This window comes from Coregonus clupeaformis, unplaced genomic scaffold (genome assembly GCF_020615455.1).
Source record: "Coregonus clupeaformis isolate EN_2021a unplaced genomic scaffold, ASM2061545v1 scaf0105, whole genome shotgun sequence".
Classification (NCBI taxonomy): Eukaryota; Metazoa; Chordata; class Actinopteri; order Salmoniformes; family Salmonidae; genus Coregonus; species Coregonus clupeaformis.
This window is the reverse complement of record NW_025533560.1, coordinates 383,520-404,543: the sequence shown is the minus strand read 5'-3', so window position 1 is coordinate 404,543 and position 21,024 is coordinate 383,520. Positions and strand designations below refer to the sequence as shown.

The 21,024-nt window shown below is 45.4% G+C and overlaps 1 protein-coding gene across 1 annotated transcript in view; it reads right to left on the bottom strand.

The window, feature by feature from the left end:
• ak5 (adenylate kinase 5) overlaps positions 1–21,024 on the bottom strand; it is a 204,959-nt gene that overhangs the window by 139,087 nt on the left and 44,848 nt on the right. The window contains exon 5 of the mRNA XM_041895479.2: positions 13,031–13,144. Coding sequence (XP_041751413.2) covers positions 13,031–13,144 — 114 coding nt within the window. The remainder of the gene's footprint in view (positions 1–13,030; positions 13,145–21,024) is intronic.

Here is a 21,024-nt window from a genome sequence, read left to right as displayed (position 1 = left end):
ATAAAGTGGTATTAAAATGCAATAGGAATCTGTTGGCACAGGATAGAAGAAGAGAAAATAACAAGAACACAACAAGAGGGTCGTAAATGATTTCTTATTAAGCAAAACAAATTGTCTCTTCACCTGCAACCCACCAGCACACAGCTCAAAGGTCCACCAACGCTCTGTCTCCTCTATCTCTCTATCTCCTCTGTCTCCTCTATCTCCGCTATCTCCTCTATCCCCTCTGTCTCCTCTATCCCCTCTATCTCCTCTATCCCCTCTATCTCCGCTATCCCCTCTATCTCCGCTATCTCCTCTGTCTCCTCTATCCCCTCTGTCTCCTCTGTCTCCTCTATCTCCTATATCTCTCTATCTCCTCTATCTCTCCATCTCCTCTATCTCTCCATCTTCTCTATCCCTCTATTTAGTCAATATTTCATTAATGCAGCATCATGGATATGGTGTGTGTGCGAACTCCCTGGTGTTCATGTAGGTCTTGTCTAAAAGCAGATCAATGCTAATTGAGCACTAATGTGATAATGAGTGCATCCTGCCATCACACACACACGATAAAGACTGCCCTTCACCGTCTAAATGCATTCTACCGATATCTCGCTCATCGGCCACTCGACCATGAAGCAGGAATCTCCATTAACAGCCCCTAGTTGGCCAGCGACAATGCTAGCCAACATTGAGCATTGCTGGAATGTCGTGTTTATGTGTTGAGAGTTCAGTTGTTGTTCAGAGAGTTCTGAGAAACAGCAGAGCGACACTGTGTGTGTGTGTGTGTGTGTGTGTGTATGTGTGTGTTCACTTGAACAGCTGATCTCCAGCCTGAATGGGTTGAAACAATGTCAAGTGAATTTGAACAGTTACAGCAGCATCTGTCTGGGTAACACTTTATCTGGACTGTCCCAAGTAGATGGTTGGTAGATGGTTGGTAGATGGTTTGTAGATGGTTTGTAAATGGTTGGTAGATGGTTGGTAGATGGTTGGTAGATGGTTGGTAGATGGTTGGTAGATGGTTGGTAGATGGTTGGTAGATGGTGGTAGATGGTTTGTAGATGGTTGGTAGATGGTTGGTAGATGGTTGGTAGATGGTTTGTAGATGGTTGGTAGATGGTTGGTAGATGGTTGGTAGATGTTCAGTAGATGTTCAATAACGGTCAACAACATTTCAACTAACTATCCACTTACCCTAACCCTAGCCCTAGCCTTAACCTCTATCCTAACACTAAACTTTACCCTACCCCTAGTCCTAACCCTAACCTTACCCTAAACCTAAAGCCTGTCGCATGCTTGCCAGTCGAAACATTTTGCTCGTATATTATGACAACATTTTGTGACGTTTTCGTTCGTTTTGGTGTTTGGCAGGTTTTTTCCAGCTGTTCACACACACCATTTCTTTTCTTGAGGCACTTCAAAGTTCAGTAGCCGAAATCTACTCCCCTTCGTCGGTGATTGGTCAACAGTTCTTCTCCTAGTAGGAGTGGGAAACTATGGACGGGATTCTTCAATTAAGTGTTTGTTGTCATTCAACGAGAGACTACTAGTTTTTTTCTTAGATAAATTCTGAGGATATGTTGTTGCTACGGCATCTCAAAGGGGGAAAAACAGTAATATTGCCATTAAGGGAATTCTGCTACGAGCAAACCGAACCCAAGCTTTTGCTTATCAACAGATACTTTGTTGATAGTATGATCATATGTAGATCATCTACAGTGGGGAGAACAAGTATTTGATACACTGCCGATTTTGCCGGTTTTCCTACTTACAAAGCATGTAGAGGTCTGTAATTTTTTATCATAGGTACACTTTAACTGTGAGAGACGGAATCTAACACAAAAATCCAGAAAATCACATTGTATGATTTTTAAGTAATTAATTTGCATTTTATTGCATGACATAAGTATTTGATCCATCAGAAAAGCAGAACTGTCACACCCTGGCTCTGGGGACTCTTAAAGGTTGAGCCAGGGTGTGGATTTTCCTATGTTTAGTTGTTCTATGTTTTCATTCTAGATCGTGTAGATCTATGTTGGCCGGTGTGGTTCCCAATCAGAGGCAGCTGTAGCTCGTTGTCTCTGATTGGGGACCATACTTAGGCAGCCTGTTTTCACTAGTCATTGTGGGATCTTGTTCCGTAAGGTTTGTTTTGGTGTTAACCTAGGACTTCACATATCGTTTGGTTTGTTGTTTTGTTCGTGTGTGTACTTCAATCACGCTGCGCCTTGGTCCGCTTCATCTATCGACGATCGTGACAAGAACTTAATATTTGGTACTGTGATGCCCCTCCCACTCTGTGACGCCCCTCCCACTCTGTGACGCCCCTCCCACTCTGTGACGCCCCTCCCACTCTGTCTGCCGTATTCTCTCTTTGCTCTTGTTTCCTTATTAGGATGCCAGTGGGCGGAGTTGGGAGGGTCGTCAGCTACATGGGAAACACCTGGCCCGGGTGTGTCCCAGGATAAATGGACCTCTTCCACATTCATTGGGGAGACTCTCTCCATGCAGACACCTAATTGATTGTTGTTGTTGTGGTATTTTTGGTTGTTTGCTTTAGCACCTTTCAACACTTTGCATTATAACATTTTATGCAAAACACTCACTTACACTACTGATTACACACACCATTGTTAAGTTTATTTAGTTTACTTTAGTTAATAAATATATATTTTGGTATTCCTTGTCTCCACGGTGTTCGTGACAAGTTGGGGCTCGTCTGGGATCTTGAACTGGTTGTGTTTGGGAGAAAACGTGGAGTTAATGTCAAATTCTTTAGGGTCTTTGTTTGTACATTTTGTTAGTTTGTTTGAGTTTGATAGGCCCAGTACTGGTTGCCTTTGGTTTTTTGGGTTGTGTACTGCGTTGGAGAGAGACATTGGTTAGTTTCCAGGCCCTGCCCAGCCTGGAAACTCTTGTTCTACTCGCTGTTGGGACATCGGTCTGAGGAGGTGAGTACAACCGGCTGTGCACCTCAGTGGGAGATTTGGATAGGGTAGTGACTTTTCCCCTGATAGGCTTAGTGACGTGTTATGTTTTGGAATACGTTGGGCATGGTTAAATGTTGTATTTTTGTGTGGTGTCTGTGGACTGAGCAGTTGTCTCGGGGGCACATCCGTGGCTTGGTGGAATCTACCAGCGTGCTGGGGGGTTTAATTCCTTGCCAGCGGGCTACAGTGCGTAATTACCCACCGCGAATCCACACGAAGACTAGGGTTGAGTTATTGTCGTTTTTGGGGAAGCTCCATATCCCAACTCTCTTTTGTGGTGGTCGGTGTGATTGTCATTTCTCTCGTTGTGTCTGGTGTGCTCAGCAGAGGGGTTGAGCGAGATTATTGTGATAAATATACAGTGGGGAAAAAAAGTATTTAGTCAGCCACCAATTGTGCAAGTTCTCCCACTTAAAAAGATGAGAGAGGCCTGTAATTTTCATCATAGGTACACATCAACTATGACAGACAAAATGAGATTTTTTTTTCCAGAAAATCATGTTGTAGGATTTTTAATGAATTTATTTGCAAATTATGGTGGAAAATAAGTATTTGGTCAATAACTAAAGTTTCTCAATACTTTGTTATATACCCTTTGTTGGCAATGACACAGGTCAAACGTTTTCTGTAAGTCTTCACAAGGTTTTCACCCACTGTTGCTGGTATTTTGGCCCATTCCTCCATGCAGATCTCCTCTAGAGCAGTGATGTTTTGGGGCTGTCGCTGGGCAACACAGACTTTCAACTCCCTCCAAAGATTTTCTATGGGGTTGAGATCTGGAGACTGGCTAGGCCACTCCAGGACCTTGAAATGCTTCTTACGAAGCCACTCCTTCGTTGCCCAGGCGGTGTGTTTGGGATCATTGTCATGCTGAAAGACCCAGCCACGTTTCATCTTCAATGTCCTTGCTGATGGAAGGAGGTTTTCACTCAAAATCTCACGATACATGGCCCCATTCATTCTTTCCTTTACACGGATAAGTCGTCCTGGTCCCTTTGCAGAAAAACAGCCCCAAAGCATGATGTTTCCACCCCCATGCTTCACAGTAGGTATGGTGTTCTTTGGATGCAACTCCGCATTCTTTGTACTCCAAACACGACGAGTTGAGTTTTTACCAAAAAGTTATATTTTGGTTTCATCTGACCATATGACATTCTCCCAATCCTCTTCTGGATCATCCAAATGCACTCTAGCAAACTTCAGACGGGCCTGGACATGTACTGGCTTAAGCAGGGGGACACGTCTGGCACTGCAGGATTTGAGTCCCTGGCGGTGTAGTGTGTTACTGATGGTAGGCTTTGTTACTTTGGTCCCAGCTCTCTGCAGGTCATTCACTAGGTCCCCCCGTGTGGTTCTGGGATTTTTGCTCACCGTTCTTGTGATCATTTTGTCCCCACGGGGTGAGATCTTGCGTGGAGCCCCAGATCGAGGGAGATTATCAGTGGTCTTGTATGTCTTCCATTTCCTAATAATTGCTCCCACAGTTGATTTCTTCAAACCAAGCTGCTTACCTATTGCAGATTCAGTCTTCCCAGCCTGGTGCAGGTCTACAATTGTGTTTCTGGTGTCCTTTGACAGCTCTTTGGTCTTGGCCATAGTGGAGTTTGGAGTGTGACTGTTTGAGGTTGTGGACAGGTGTCTTTTATACTGATAACAAGTTCAAACAGGTGCCATTAATACAGGTAACGAGTGGAGGACAGAGGAGCCTCTTAAAGAAGAAGTTACAGGTCTGTGAGAGCCAGAAATCTTGCTTGTTTGTAGGTGACCAAATACTTTTTTTCCACCATAATTTGCAAATAAATTCATAGAAAATCCTACAATGCGATTTTCTGGATTTTTTTTCCTTAATTTGTCTGTCATAGTTGACGTGTACCTATGATGAAAATTACAGGCCTCTCTCATCTTTTTAAGTGGGAGAACTTGCACAATTGGTGGCTGCACAATCACTTCTATGCTCGCTTCGAGGCAAGCAACACTGAAGCATGCATGAGAGCACCAGCTGTTCCGGATGACTATGTGATCACGCTCTCCGTAGCCGATGTGAGTAAGACTTTTAAGCAGGTCAACATTCACAAGGCCGCAGGGCCAGACGGATTACCAGGACGTGTACTCCGAGCATGTGCTGACCAACTGGCAAGTGTCTTCACTGACATTTTCAACATGTCCCTGACTGAGTCTGTAATACCAACATGTTTCAAGCAGACCACCATAGTCCCCGTGCCCAAGAACTCTAAGATAACCTGCCTAAATGACTACCGACCCGTAGCACTGACGTCTGTAGCCATGAAGTGCTTTGAAAGACTGGTCATGGCTCACATCAACAGCATAATCCCAGAAACCCTAGACCCACTCCAATTTGCATACCGCCCCAACAGATCCACAGATGATGCAATCTCTATCGCACTCCACACTGCCCTTTCCCACCTGGACAAGAGGAACACCTACGTGAGAATGCTATTCATTGACTACAGCTCAGCATTCAACACCATAGTGCCCTCAAAGCTCATCACTAAGCTAAGGATCCTGGGACTAAACACCTCCCTCTGCAACTGGATCCTGGACTTCCTGACGGGCCGCCCCAAAGGTGGTAAGGGTAGGTAACAACACATCTGCCACACTGATCCTCAACACGGGGGCCCCTCAGGGGTGCGTGCTCAGTCCCCTCCTGTACTCTCTGTTCACCCATGACTGCATGGCCAGGCACGACTCCAACACCATCATTAAGTTTGCCGACGACACAACAGTGGTAGGCCTGATCACCGACAACGATGAGACAGCCTATAGGGAGGAGGTCAGAGATCTGGCCGTGTGGTGCCAGGACAACAACCTCTCCCTCAACGTGACCAAGACAAAGGAGATGATTGTGGACTACAGGAAAAAAAAGAGGACTGAGCACGCCCCCATTCTCATCGACGGGGCTGTAGTGGAACAGGTTGAGAGCTTCAAGTTCCTTGGTGTCCACATCACCAACGAACTATCATGGTCCAAACACACCAAGACAGTCGTGAAGAGGGCACGACAAAGCCTATTCCCCCTCAGGAGACTAAAAAGATTTGGCATGGGTCCTCAGATCCTCAAAAAATTCTACAGCTGCACCATCGAGAGCATCCTGACTGGTTGCATCACCGCCTGGTATGGCAACTGCTTGGCCTCTGACCGCAAGGCACTACAGAGGGTAGTGCGTACGGCCCAGTACATCACTGGGGCAAAGCTCCCTGCCATTCAGGACCTCTATACCAGGCGGTGTCAGAGGAAGGCCCTCAAAATTGTCAAAGACTCCAGCCACCCTAGTCATAGACTGTTCTCTCTGCTACCGCACGGCAAGCGGTACCGGAGTGCCAAGTCTAGGTCCAAAAGACTTCTCAACAGCTTCTACCCCCAAGCCATAAGACTCCTGAACAGCTAATCATGGCTACCCGGACTATTTGCACTGCCCCCCCACCCCATCCTTTTTACGCTGCTGCTACTCTGTTAAGTATTTATGCATAGTCACTTTAACTCTACCCACATGTACATATTACCTCAACTACCTCAACTAGCCGGTGCCCCCCACATTGACTCTGCAACGGTACCCCCTGTATATATAGCCTCCCTACTGTCACTTTATTTTACTGTATATATAGCCTCCCTACTGTCACTTTATTTTACTTCTGCTCTTTTTTTCTCAACACTTTTTTTGTTGTTGTTTTATTCTTACTTTTTTTGTTTAAAATAAATGCACTGTTGGTTAAGGGCTGTAAGTAAGCATTTCACTGTAATGTCTGCACCTGTTGTATTCGGCGTGTGTGACCAATAAAATTTGATTTGATTTGATTTGATTTGACTAAATACTTTTTTTCCCCACTGTATATATATATATATATATTATTTTATTTTTTCTTCTGATTATGGCGTCTAATGTAGACGAGTTCATTCGCTTTCCATCAGATGAACTGTTAGATTATGTACTAAAGAACAGCTGTTGAAGGTTGAAATTAGTGATAAACATCAATTTTTTTTTATATTAGGTTAATATTGAAGGCCAATTTGATGGAGATTCTTGAAGTTACCACTAGGACAGCCCCTGCTGAGGACTCGTCGTCTCCCCGATATGTTACAATGGCCGCTCCATCGGTTAGTCATAGTAGTCTTCTTTTTGAACAGCAGAAAGAACTGCTTCTGTTACAAAATGGACAAAAAGCTAAAAATGGAGCATGAACAAGCTAAAATGGAGCATGAACAAGCTAAAATGGAGCATAAACAAGCTACAATGGAGCATGATCGTGTAAAATATGAAAAGGAATTGGAATTTAAAACAGGATATGGAGCGTGCTAAAATCAAGCTGCAACAAGAGCGACTAGAGTTGGTTAGGGAAGGAAAGCTCTCAGGGGAGAGTTTGCTCTGGGAAGGTGATCCAGAGTTACCTAGGGGTCGTTCCTCTTTTGGTCGTAACCCAGAAACATTTGATATTGTTGGGAACTTACGGTTGTTGCCCCAGTTTAATGAAAAGGACCCGGAGACATTCTTTTCGTTGTTTGAACGTGTTGCTGACGCTAGGAGTTGGCCTGATTCTGATCGCACTTTGATGTTGCAGTGTGTGCTGACTGGTAAAGCACAAGAAGCATATTCAGCTCTTAGTGTAGCCGACAGTGTCAGTTATGATAAGGTTAAAACGGCTGTGTTACAGAGTTACGAATTGGTCCCTGAGGCTTACCGCCAACGATTTAGAACTTTAAAAAGGGATGATCAGCAGACTCATGTTGAGTTTGCGCGAATATTATCTTCACAGTTTAATCGCTGGTGTTCCGCCTCTGCAGTTATGACTTTCCAAGGGCTGTGTGATCTGATTATGTTAGAGCAATTTAAGGACACAATCCCTGATCGTATAGCGACGTACATTAACGAACGAAAAATAAAGACTGTTGCTGAAGCTGCGGTTTTGGCAGATGAATATGTGTTTTGACTCACAAAAATGTTTTTGCAGAACCCCGTATTCGGAGTGAGTGGGGGCGTTCGCAGAGATTTGGGCCTCGCTCGCCGAGATACTTCGGTTCCCGGGCAGATTTTCATTCAACTAGGGTTGAGCCTGATACCCGTGGTAAAACTGACTTTGGTCAAGAGTGTCACTACTGTCAAGAATTAGGTCATTGGAAAAATGAATGTCCGGTTCTTAGGTCTAGGGGTAAATTCAGTACAGGTGCTTATGGTAAATCGAGGCCTACAGTGTTAGCAGCGCCTGTTCCACATCAGTTCACTCCTGACGCATTGTCTCATGCCCAGAGCCATGTGAAAGGCCATATTGATCCAGACTATTTACCTTTCATTACGGAGGGTTTTGTGTCTATGTTAGGAAGTAAGAACCTAGTGCCAGTAAAGATCCTAAGAGACACAGGTGCCTCTGAATCATTTGTGTTGGAATCTGTGTTACCCTTCTCTGCGGAGACTGATTCGGGGAATAGTGTTCTAATTAGGGGAATAGGTTTGAACACTCTGTCAGTTCCATTGCATAAACTGATGTTGGATTGTGGACTGGTGAAAGGTGAGGTTGTTGTGGGGGTGCGTCCTTCATTGCCTATTGAGGGTATTGACATGATCCTTGGGAATAACTTGGCTGGGGAGCGGGTGTGGCCTATCGTGTCTCCATCTTTAGTGGTTTCCACTAAGCCGTCAATTGTAGGGATTCCTGAGTGCGCAGAATTTCCCAGAGGTGTTCTCTGCGTGTGCAGTGACGCGTTCTATGATCCATGACGACCTGGTCGCGGAACTGGCTAACGAGAATACCACAAAGAAGTCTGTTACTGTTTTCCCTGTTATCCCGTTATCTATATCCCGCTCCGATTTAATCGAGGCGCAACGGACTGACCCTACATTAGAAGAGTTGCGGGACCAAATTGTGCCTGTGGAACAGTTGGGAGATGTCGCACAGGGTTATTGGGTCCTGATGAGAAAGTGGATGTCTCATTGTAGTTGTTTTCTGGGGGAGGCGATTAGTCAGGTTGTGGTACCAGTTAAGCTTCGTGAGTTGGTGTTGACAACTTCTCACAACGACGTTGCTGGACATATAGGGGTGAGGAAAACCTACAATCGCATATTGAGACATTTCTTTTGGCCAAGATTAAAGAGGGATGTCTCTGATTTCATCAAAACTTGTCACACCTGTCAATTAACTGGTAAACCTAATCAAGCTATTAAGCCGGTACCACTGTTCCCTATTCCTGTACTCAGTAAACCTTTTGAGTATCTGATTATTGACTGTGTTGGTCCTCTGCCTCGTTCTAGAAAGGGTAGTAATTATTTGTTGACTGTGATGTGTCAGACCACTAGGTTTCCTGCTGCCTATCCTCTCCGGTCTATCACCACTAAGGCTGTGCTAAAAGCTTTGACTCAGTTTCTCTCACTGTTTGGAATCCCTAAGGTCATTCAAAGTAATCAAGGATCTAATTTCACCTCTAATCTCTTTGGTCAGGTTCTCCAACAGCTCCATATTAAAACACCACTTGTCTAGCGCCTATCATGCGCAAAGTCAAGGAGCACTGGAACGTTTCCATCAAACACTTAAGTCTTTGTTGAGAGCTTATTGTACTGAGATGGATAAGGATTGGGAGGAGGGGTTGCCTTGGTTACTGTTAGCCGCTAGGGAGGTTTCACAGGAGAGCATGGGTTTTAGCCCAAATGACCTAGTGTTTGGACATCGGGTGCGTGGGCTTTTATCTGTTCTCCAGGATGACTGGAACTCTCCCGAGCCTCCTCAGTCCCTGTTATCGTATGTGTGTGATATTTCAGCGACGCTTGTATGCCGCTGGTGAAATGGCTAAAGAGAAGCTATCATCTTCACAGGACAGGATGAAGAGCATATATATGATCGCCGAGCTGAGCCTCGTCACTTTAGTCCAGGTGATCAGGTTCTGGCTCTGCTGCCAATTGTTGGTTCTCCTTTTCAAGCCAAGTTTCAAGGTCCATATACAGTGGTGCGCCAGTACACTGAGCAAAATTATCTAGTTGCCACTCCAGAACGGAGGAAAGCACCAACTGGGCCATGTACATTTGTTAAAACCCTATTATGCACGTTCCTCTGAGACTGAACAGGGGGGGGTGGGGTCTACAGAGGATGGTAAGGCTGTTCTTTTGGCTGATACTGTTAATTCCCTGGGTTCTGGTCATGCTAGGTCTGTGCAGGAGCAAGCAAGAAGATGTTTCTGGTCCCGACGATTGCATACTGCAGGGTAGTGTCACGATCGTTTATAGACGAGAAGGACCAAGGCGCAGCGTGATATGCATTCATGTTTATTAACGACTAAACACACGACAAAACAACAAACGAAATGTGAAGTCCAAGGTAACATACAAACACAACATACTTTACACGGAACAAGATCCCACAACCCACTAGTGCCAACAGGCTACCTAAGTATGGTCCCCAATCAGAGACAACGAGCTACAGCTGCCTCTGATTGGGAACCACCCTGGCCAACATAGATCTAAACGATCTAGAAACGCAAACATAGAAAACACAACATAGAAACTGCACACCCTGGCTCAACATTTAAGAGTCCCCAGAGACACTGGATATTTTAGATAGCCTTCTTACTCATCTACCTGTTGATGGGCAGAAAGAGATGGTTGGTTTGATTCGGAGATTTCCAGGGTTGTTTTCTGATACACCTACACGTACAAACTTAATAGAACATGATATTGACATTGGAGATGCTGACCCCATTCGTCAACGGTTCTATAGAGTTTCTTCAGAGAAACTGCGTTGTCTGGATGCTGAGGTCAGGTACATGCTGGAGAGTAAAATAGCAGAGCCTTCTTTCTCCAGTTTGGCTTCTCCCTGTATCTTGGTCAGTAAATCGGATGGAACAAACAGATTTTGTACGGACTACCGTAAGGTAAACGATGTCACTAAGCCGGATTCATTTCCTCTTCCTCAGATGGAGGACTGCATTGATCAAGTTGGCGCAGCTAAGTTTGTGAGCAAATTTGACCTGTTAAAGGGTTATTGGCAGGTGCCACTGACGAGTAGGGCACGTAAAATCTCTGCCTTTTATTACACCTTTTGGTCTGTACTCGTATTCGGTTATGAGTTTCGGCCTGCGTAATGCGCCTGCCACTTTTCAGCGACTTATGAACAGGGTTGTCTCTGGTCTGGCCGGGTGCGCTGTTTATCTGGACGATGTAGTGATATATGCCGATACTTGGGAGGAACATCTGTCCCGTATTCAAGCCTTGTGCGAACGTCTGGCTGCGGGTCGCCTCACGATAAATTTGGCTAAATGTGTGTTTGCTCAGGCGACTGTGACATACCTTGGAAAGGTGGTTGGGCAGGGTGAAGTGCATCCTGTTCGGGCTAAAGTGGAGGTGTGAACATGTACAATTTGTCAGTTTGGGACCCAGAGGCTGGTACGCTGTTCCGGGGTCCTTGTTGGTCCCTGGTTTTATGGGGGGGGTAACATTTTATGCAAAACACTCACTTACACTACTGATTACACACACCATTGTTAAGTTTATTTAGTTTACTTTAGTTAATAAATATATATTTTGGTATTCCTTGTCTCCACGGTGTCTCCCTTTTTGTTACGAACTTGAGCCGGTTCGTGACAGTACAGAAACCTTTGTTTGCAATTACAGAGATCATACGTTTCCTGTAGGTCTTGACCAGGTTTGCACACACTGCAGAAGGGATTTTGGCCCACTCCTCCATACAGACCTTCTCCAGATCCTTCAGGTTTCGGGGCTGTCGCTGGGCAATACAGACTTTCAGCTCCCTCCAAAGATTTTCTATTGGGTTCAGGTCTGGAGACTGGCTAGGCCACTCCAGGACCTTGAGATGCTTCTTACGGAGCCACTCCTTAGTTGCCCTGGCTGTGTGTTTCGGGTCGTTGTCATGCTGGAAGACCCAGCCACGACCCATCTTCAATGCTCTTACTGAGGGAAGGAGGTTGTTGGCCAAGATCTCGCGATACATGGCCCCATCCATCCTCCCCTCAATACAGTGCAGTCGTCCTGTCCCCTTTGCAGAAAAGCATCCCCAAAGAATGATGTTTCCACCTGCATGCTTCACGGTTGGGATGGTGTTCTTGGGGTTGTACTCATCCTTCTTCTTCCTCCAAACACGGCGAGTTTAGACCAAAAAGCTCTATTTTTGTCTCATCAGACCACATGACCTTCTCCGATTCCTCCTCTGGATCATCCAGATGGTCATTGGCAAACTTCAGACGGGCCTGGACATGCGCTGGCTTGAGCAGGGGGACCTTGCGTGCGCTGCAGGATTTTAATCCATGACGGCGTAGTGTGTTACTAATGGTTTTCTTTGAGACTGTGGTCCCAGCTCTCTTCAGGTCATTGACCAGGTCCTGCCATGTAGTTATGGGCTGATCCCTCACCTTCCTCATGATCATTGATGCCCCACGAGGTGAGATCTTGCATGGAGCCCCAGACCGAGGGTGATTGACCGTCATCTTGAACTTCTTCCATTTTCTAATAATTGCGCCAACAGTTGGTGCCTTCTCACCAAGCTGCTTGCCTATTGTCCTGTAGCCCATCCCAGCCTTGTGCAGGTCTACAATTGTATCCCTGATGTCCTTACACAGCTCTCTGGTCTTGGCCATTGTGGAGAGGTTGGAGTCTGTTTGATTGACTGTGTGGACAGGTGTCTTTTATACAGGTAACGAGTTCAAACAGGTGCAGTTAATACAGGTAATGAGTGGAGAACAGGAGGGCTTCTTAAAGAAAAACTAACAGGTCTGTGAGAGCCGGAATTCTTACTGGTTGGTAGGTGATCAAATACTTATGTCATGCAATAAAATGCAAATGAATAACTTAAAAATCATACAATGTGATTTTCTGGATTTTTGTTTTAGATTCCGTCTCTCAGTGTTGAAGTGTACCTATGATAAAAATTACAGACCTCTCCATGCTTTGTAAGTAGGAAAACCTGCAAAATCGGCAGTGTATCAAATACTTGTTCTCCCCACTGTATATGGGACTGTCCAAATACAGAGTGACCTCTGTCCGTGTGGGAAGCCTCAGTATTGGCCATGTTCAACCAGCCACACCCCTCAGGTCTCTTTCTCACCTGGTCCTCAAATGACAGCGCCTGTCCCACATCACGGGGGAACCCGTCGATCACGATCCCACTGGCGTCTGGAATCTTCATGATCTTCTGTTTAATCTCAGTGATGGTGGTCTCCTGTAAGGAAATAGAGCTAGTGTCAAAATGGAAATCAACAACCTACAGAAAAAAAAAACTACTATGACACAGTGAAGATTCTGATGTAGAGACTAACAGCATAGTATTCCACTGCCCTGTGTGTTGGTACTGATGTAGAGACTAACAGCATAGTATTCCACTGCCCTGTGTGTTGGTACTGATGTAGAGACTAACAGCATAGTATTCCCCTGCCCTGTGTGTTGGTACTGATGTAGAGACTAACAGCATAGTATTCCCCTGCCCTGTGTGTTGATAGAGACTAACAGCATAGTATTCCCCTGCCCTGTGTGTTGATAGAGACTAACAGCATAGTATTCCCCTGCCCTGTGTGTTGATAGAGACTAACAGCATAGTATTCCACTGCCCTGTGTGTTGATACTGATGTAGAGACTAACAGCATAGTATTCCCACTGCCCTGTGTTGTTGATGAGAGACTAACAGCATAGTATTCCACTGCCCTGTGTGTTGATAGAGACTAACAGCATAGTATTCCACTGCCCTGTGTGTTGATACTGATGTAGAGACTAACAGCATAGTATTCCCCTGCCCTGTGTGTTGATACTGATGTAGAGACTAACAGCATAGTATTCCCCTGCCCTGTGTGTTGATACTGATGTAGAGACTAACAGCATAGTATTCCCCTGCCCTGTGTGTTGGTACTGATGTAGAGACTAACAGCATAGTATTCCCCTGCCCTGTGTGTTGATACTGATGTAGAGACTAACAGCATAGTATTCCACTGCCCTGTGTGTTGATAGAGACTAACAGCATAGTATTCCCCTGCCCTGTGTGTTGGTACTGATGTAGAGACTAACAGCATAGTATTCCACTGCCCTGTGTGTTGATACTGATGTAGAGACTAACAGCATAGTATTCCCCTGCCCTGTGTGTTGATACTGATGTAGAGACTAACAGCATAGTATTCCCCTGCCCTGTGTGTTGGTACTGATGTAGAGACTAACAGCATAGTATTCCCCTGCCCTGTGTGTTGGTACTGATGTAGAGACTAACAGCATAGTATTCCCCTGCCCTGTGTGTTGATGTAGAGACTAACAGCATAGTATTCCCCTGCCCTGTGTGTTGATACTAAGAGACTAACAGCATAGTATTCCCCTGCCCTGTGTGTTGATAGAGACTAACAGCATAGTATTCCCCTGCCCTGTGTGTTGGTACTGATGTAGAGACTAACAGCATAGTATTCCCCTGCCCTGTGTGTTGGTACTGATGTAGAGACTAACAGCATAGTATTCCACTGCCCTGTGTACTGATGTAGAGACTAACAGCATAGTATTCCCACTGCCCTGTGTTACTGATGTAGAGACTAACAGCATAGTATTCCCCTGCCCTGTGTACTGATGTAGAGACTAACAGCATAGTATTCCACTGCCCTGTGTGTTGATACTGATGTAGAGACTAACAGCATAGTATTCCCCTGCCCTGTGTACTGATGTAGAGACTAACAGCATAGTATTCCACTGCCCAGTGTACTGATGTAGAGACTACCAGCATAGTATTCCCCTGCCCTGTGTGTTGGTACTGATGTAGAGACTAACAGCATAGTATTCCCACTGCCCTGTGTGTTGATGAGAGACTAACAGCATAGTATTCCCCTGCCCTGTGTGTTGGTACTGATGTAGAGACTAACAGCATAGTATTCCCCTGCCCTGTGTGTTGATACTGATGTAGAGACTAACAGCATAGTATTCCCCTGCCCTGTGTGTTGATAGAGACTAACAGCATAGTATTCCCCTGCCCTGTGTGTTGGTACTGATGTAGAGACTAACAGCATAGTATTCCACTGCCCTGTGTGTTGATAGAGACTAACAGCATAGTATTCCCCTGCCCTGTGTGTTGGTACTGATGTAGAGACTAACAGCATAGTATTCCCCTGCCCTGTGTGTTGGTACTGATGTAGAGACTAACAGCATAGTATTCCCCTGCCCTGTGTGTTGGTACTGATGTAGAGACTAACAGCATAGTATTCCCCCTGCCCTGTGTGTTGGTACTGATGTAGAGACTAACAGCATAGTATTCCACTGCCCTGTGTGTTGGTACTGATGTAGAGACTAACAGCATAGTATTCCCCCTGCCCTGTGTGTTGATACTGATGTAGAGACTAACAGCATAGTATTCCCCTGCCCTGTGTGTTGGTACTGATGTAGAGACTAACAGCATAGTATTCCCCTGCCCTGTGTGTTGGTACTGATGTAGAGACTAACAGCATAGTATTCCACTGCCCTGTGTGTTGGTACTGATGTAGAGACTAACAGCATAGTATTCCACTGCCCTGTGTGTTGGTACTGATGTAGAGACTAACAGCATAGTATTCCCCACTGCCCTGTGTGTTGATACTGATGTAGAGACTAACAGCATAGTATTCCCCTGCCCTGTGTGTATGATGAGAGACTAACAGCATAGTATTCCCCTGCCCTGTGTGTTGGTACTGATGTAGAGACTAACAGCATAGTATTCCCCTGCCCTGTGTGTTGATACTGATGTAGAGACTAACAGCATAGTATTCCCCTGCCCTGTGTGTTGGTACTGATGTAGAGACTAACAGCATAGTATTCCCCTGCCCTGTGTGTTGATACTGATGTAGAGACTAACAGCATAGTATTCCCCTGCCCTGTGTGTTGATAGAGACTAACAGCATAGTATTCCCCTGCCCTGTGTGTTGGTACTGATGTAGAGACTAACAGCATAGTATTCCACTGCCCTGTGTGTTGATACTGATGTAGAGACTAACAGCATAGTATTCCCCTGCCCTGTGTGTTGGTACTGATGTAGAGACTAACAGCATAGTATTCCCCTGCCCTGTACTGTGTAGAGACTAACAGCATAGTATTCCACTGCCCTGTGTGTTGGTACTGATGTAGAGACTAACAGCATAGTATTCCCCTGCCCTGATGTAGAGACTAACAGCATAGTATTCCACTGCCCTGTGTGTTGATACTGATGTAGAGACTAACAGCATAGTATTCCCCCTGCCCTGTGTGAGCTCGCATATCCCCTGCCCTGATGTAGAGACTAACAGCATAGTATTCCCCTGCCCTGTGTGTTGATACTGATGTAGAGACTAACAGCATAGTATTCCACTGCCCTGTGTGTTGGTACTGATGTAGAGACTAACAGCATAGTATTCCACTGCCCTGTGTACTGATGTAGAGACTAACAGCATAGTATTCCCCTGCCCTGTGTGTTGATACTGATGTAGAGACTAACAGCATAGTATTCCCCTGCCCTGATGTAGAGACTAACAGCATAGTATTCCCCTGCCCTGATGTAGAGACTAACAGCATAGTATTCCCCTGCCCTGTGTGTTGATACTGATGTAGAGACTAACAGCATAGTATTCCCCTGCCCTGTGTGTTGGTACTGATGTAGAGACTAACAGCATAGTATTCCCCTGCCCTGTGTGTTGATACTGATGTAGAGACTAACAGCATAGTATTCCCCTGCCCTGTGTGTTGGTACTGATGTAGAGACTAACAGCATAGTATTCCCCCTGCCCTGTGTGTTGATACTGATGTAGAGACTAACAGCATAGTATTCCCCTGCCCTGTGTGTTGGTACTGATGTAGAGACTAACAGCATAGTATTCCCCTGCCCTGTGTGTTGATACTGATGTAGAGACTAACAGCATAGTATTCCCCTGCCCTGTGTGTTGGTACTGATGTAGAGACTAACAGCATAGTATTCCCCTGCCCTGTGTGTTGGTACTGATGTAGAGACTAACAGCATAGTATTCCCCTGCCCTGTGTGTTGATACTGATGTAGAGACTAACAGCATAGTATTCCCCTGTGTGTTGATACTGATGTAGAGACTAACAGCATAGTATTCCCCTGCCCTGTGTACTGATGTAGAGACTAACAGCATAGTATTCCACTGCCCTGTGTGTTGATACTGATGTAGAGACTAACAGCATAGTATTCCACTGCCCTGTGTGTTGGTACTGATGTAGAGACTAACAGCATAGTATTCCCCTGCCCTGTGTGTTGATACTGATGTAGAGACTAACAGCATAGTATTCCCCTGCCCTGTGTGTTGATACTGATGTAGAGACTAACAGCATAGTATTCCACTGCCCAGTGTACTGATATAGAGACTAACAGCATAGTATTCCCCTGCCCTGTGTGTTGATACTGATGTAGAGACTAACAGCATAGTATTCCCCTGCCCTGTGTGTTGGTACTGATGTAGAGACTAACAGCATAGTATTCCACTGCCCAGTGTACTGATGTAGAGACTAACAGCATAGTATTCCCCTGCCCTGTGTGTTGGTGCTGATGTAGAGACTAACAGCATAGTATTCCCCTGCCCTGTGTGTTGGTACTGATGTAGAGACTAACAGCATAGTATTCCACTGCCCTGTGTGTTGGTACTGATGTAGAGACTAACAGCATAGTATTCCCCTGCCCTGTGTGTTGGTACTGATGTAGAGACTAACAGCATAGTATTCCCCTGCCCTGTGTGTTGGTACTGATGTAGAGACTAACAGCATAGTATTCCCACTGCCCTGTGTGTTGGTACTGATGTAGAGACTAACAGCATAGTATTCCCCTGCCCTGTGTGTTGATACTGATGTAGAGACTAACAGCATAGTATTCCCCTGCCCTGTGTGTTGGTACTGATGTAGAGACTAACAGCATAGTATTCCCCTGCCCTGTGTGTTGGTACTGATGTAGAGACTAACAGCATAGTATTCCACTGCCCTGTGTGTTGGTACTGATGTAGAGACTAACAGCATAGTATTCCCCTGCCCTGTGTGTTGATACTGATGTAGAGACTAACAGCATAGTATTCCACTGCCCTGTGTGTTGGTACTGATGTAGAGACTAACAGCATAGTATTCCACTGCCCTGTGTGTTGGTACTGATGTAGAGACTAACAGCATAGTATTCCCCTGCCCTGTGTGTTGATAGAGACTAACAGCATAGTATTCCCCTGCCCTGTGTGTTGATAGAGACTAACAGCATAGTATTCCCCTGCCCTGTGTGTTGATAGAGACTAACAGCATAGTATTCCCCTGCCCTGTGTGTTGATACTGATGTAGAGACTAACAGCATAGTATTCCCCTGCCCTGTGTGTTGGTACTGATGTAGAGACTAACAGCATAGTATTCCCCTGCCCTGTGTACTGATGTAGAGACTAACAGCATAGTATTCCACTGCCCTGTGTGTTGATACTGATGTAGAGACTAACAGCATAGTATTCCCCTGCCCTGTGTGTTGATACTGATGTAGAGACTAACAGCATAGTATTCCCCTGCCCTGTGTGTTGATAGTAGAGACTAACAGCATAGTATTCCCCTGCCCTGTGTGTTGCTGATGTAGAGACTAACAGCATAGTATTCCCCTGCCCTGTGTGTACTGATGTAGAGACTAACAGCATAGTATTCCCCTGCCCTGTGTGTTGGTACTGATGTAGAGACTAACAGCATAGTATTCCCCTGCCCTGTGTGTTGGTACTGATGTAGAGACTAACAGCATAGTATTCCACTGCCCTGTGTGTTGATACTGATATAGAGACTAACAGCATAGTATTCCCCTGCCCTGTGTGTTGATACTGATGTAGAGACTAACAGCATAGTATTCCCCTGCCCTGTGTGTTGATAGAGACTAACAGCATAGTATTCCCCTGCCCTGTGTGTTGATAGAGACTAACAGCATAGTATTCCCCTGCCCTGTGTGTTGATACTGATGTAGAGACTAACAGCATAGTATTCCCCTGCCCTGTGTGTTGGTACTGATGTAGAGACTAACAGCATAGTATTCCACTGCCCTGTGTGTTGGTACTGATGTAGAGACTAACAGCATAGTATTCCACTGCCCTGTGTGTTGATACTGATGTAGAGACTAACAGCATAGTATTCCACTGCCCAGTGTACTGATGTAGAGACTAACAGCATAGTATTCCCCTGCCCTGTGTGTTGATACTGATGTAGAGACTAACAGCATAGTATTCCCCTGCCCTGTGTGTTGATACTGATGTAGAGACTAACAGCATAGTATTCCACTGCCCTGTGTGTTGATAGAGACTAACAGCATAGTATTCCCCTGCCCTGTGTGTTGATACTGATGTAGAGACTAACAGCATAGTATTCCCCTGCCCTGTGTGTTGATAGAGACTAACAGCATAGTATTCCCCTGCCCTGTGTGTTGATAGAGACTAACAGCATAGTATTCCCCTGCCCTGTGTGTTGGTACTGATGTAGAGACTAACAGCATAGTATTCCACTGCCCTGTGTGTTGATACTGATGTAGAGACTAACAGCATAGTATTCCACTGCCCTGTGTGTTGATACTGATGTAGAGACTAACAGCATAGTATTCCCCTGCCCTGTGTGTTGGTACTGATGTAGAGACTAACAGCATAGTATTCCACTGCCCTGTGTGTTGATACTGATGTAGAGACTAACAGCATAGTATTCCCCTGCCCTGTGTGTTGATACTGATGTAGAGACTAACAGCATAGTATTCCCCTGCCCTGTGTGTTGGTACTGATGTAGAGACTAACAGCATAGTATTCCCACTGCCCTGTGTGTTGATACTGATGTAGAGACTAACAGCATAGTATTCCCCTGCCCTGTGTGTTGATACTGATGTAGAGACTAACAGCATAGTATTCCCCTGCCCTGTGTGTTGGTACTGATGTAGAGACTAACAGCATAGTATTCCACTGCCCTGTGTGTTGATACTGATGTAGAGACTAACAGCATAGTATTCCACTGCCCAGTGTACTGATGTAGAGACTAACAGCATAGTATTCCCACTGCCCTGTGTGTTGATACTGATGTAGAGACTAACAGCATAGTATTCCCCTGCCCTGTGTGTTGATACTGATGTAGAGACTAACAGCATAGTATTCCACTGCCCTGTGTGTTGTTGATGAGAGACTAACAGCATAGTATTCCACTGCCCTGTGTGTTGATACTGATGTAGAGACTAACAGCATAGTATTCCCCTGCCCTGTGTGTTGATATTAGAGACTAACAGCATAGTATTCCCCTGCCCTGTGTGTTGATATATGAGACTAACAGCATAGTATTCCCCTGCCCTGTGTGTTGATACTGATGTAGAGACTAACAGCATAGTATTCCCCTGCCCTGTGTGTTGATATAGAGACTAACAGCATAGTATTCCACTGCCCTGTGTGTTGATACTGATGTAGAGACTAACAGCATAGTATTCCCCTGCCCTGTGTGTTGGTACTGATGTAGAGACTAACAGCATAGTATTCCCCTGCCCTGTGTGTTGGTACTGATGTAGAGACTAACAGCATAGTATTCCCCTGCCCTGTGTGTTGATACTGATGTAGAGACTAACAGCATAGTATTCCACTGCCCTGTGTGTTGATAGAGACTAACAGCATAGTATTCCACTGCCCTGTGTGTTGATACTGATGTAGAGACTAACAGCATAGTATTCCCCTGCCCTGTGTACTGATGTAGAGACTAACAGCATAGTATTCCACTGCCCAGTGTACTGATGTAGAGACTACCAGCATAGTATTCCCCTGCCCTGTGTGTTGATACTGATGTAGAGACTAACAGCATAGTATTCCCCTGCCCTGATGTAGAGACTAACAGCATAGTATTCCACTGCCCTGTGTGTTGATACTGATGTAGAGACTAACAGCATAGTATTCCACTGCCCTGTGTGTTGGTACTGATGTAGAGACTAACAGCATAGTATTCCACTGCCCTGTGTGTTGATACTGATGTAGAGACTAACAGCATAGTATTCCCACTGCCCTGTGTGTTGATACTGATGTAGAGACTAACAGCATAGTATTCCCCTGCCCTGTGTGTTGATACTGATGTAGAGACTAACAGCATAGTATTCCCCTGCCCTGTGTG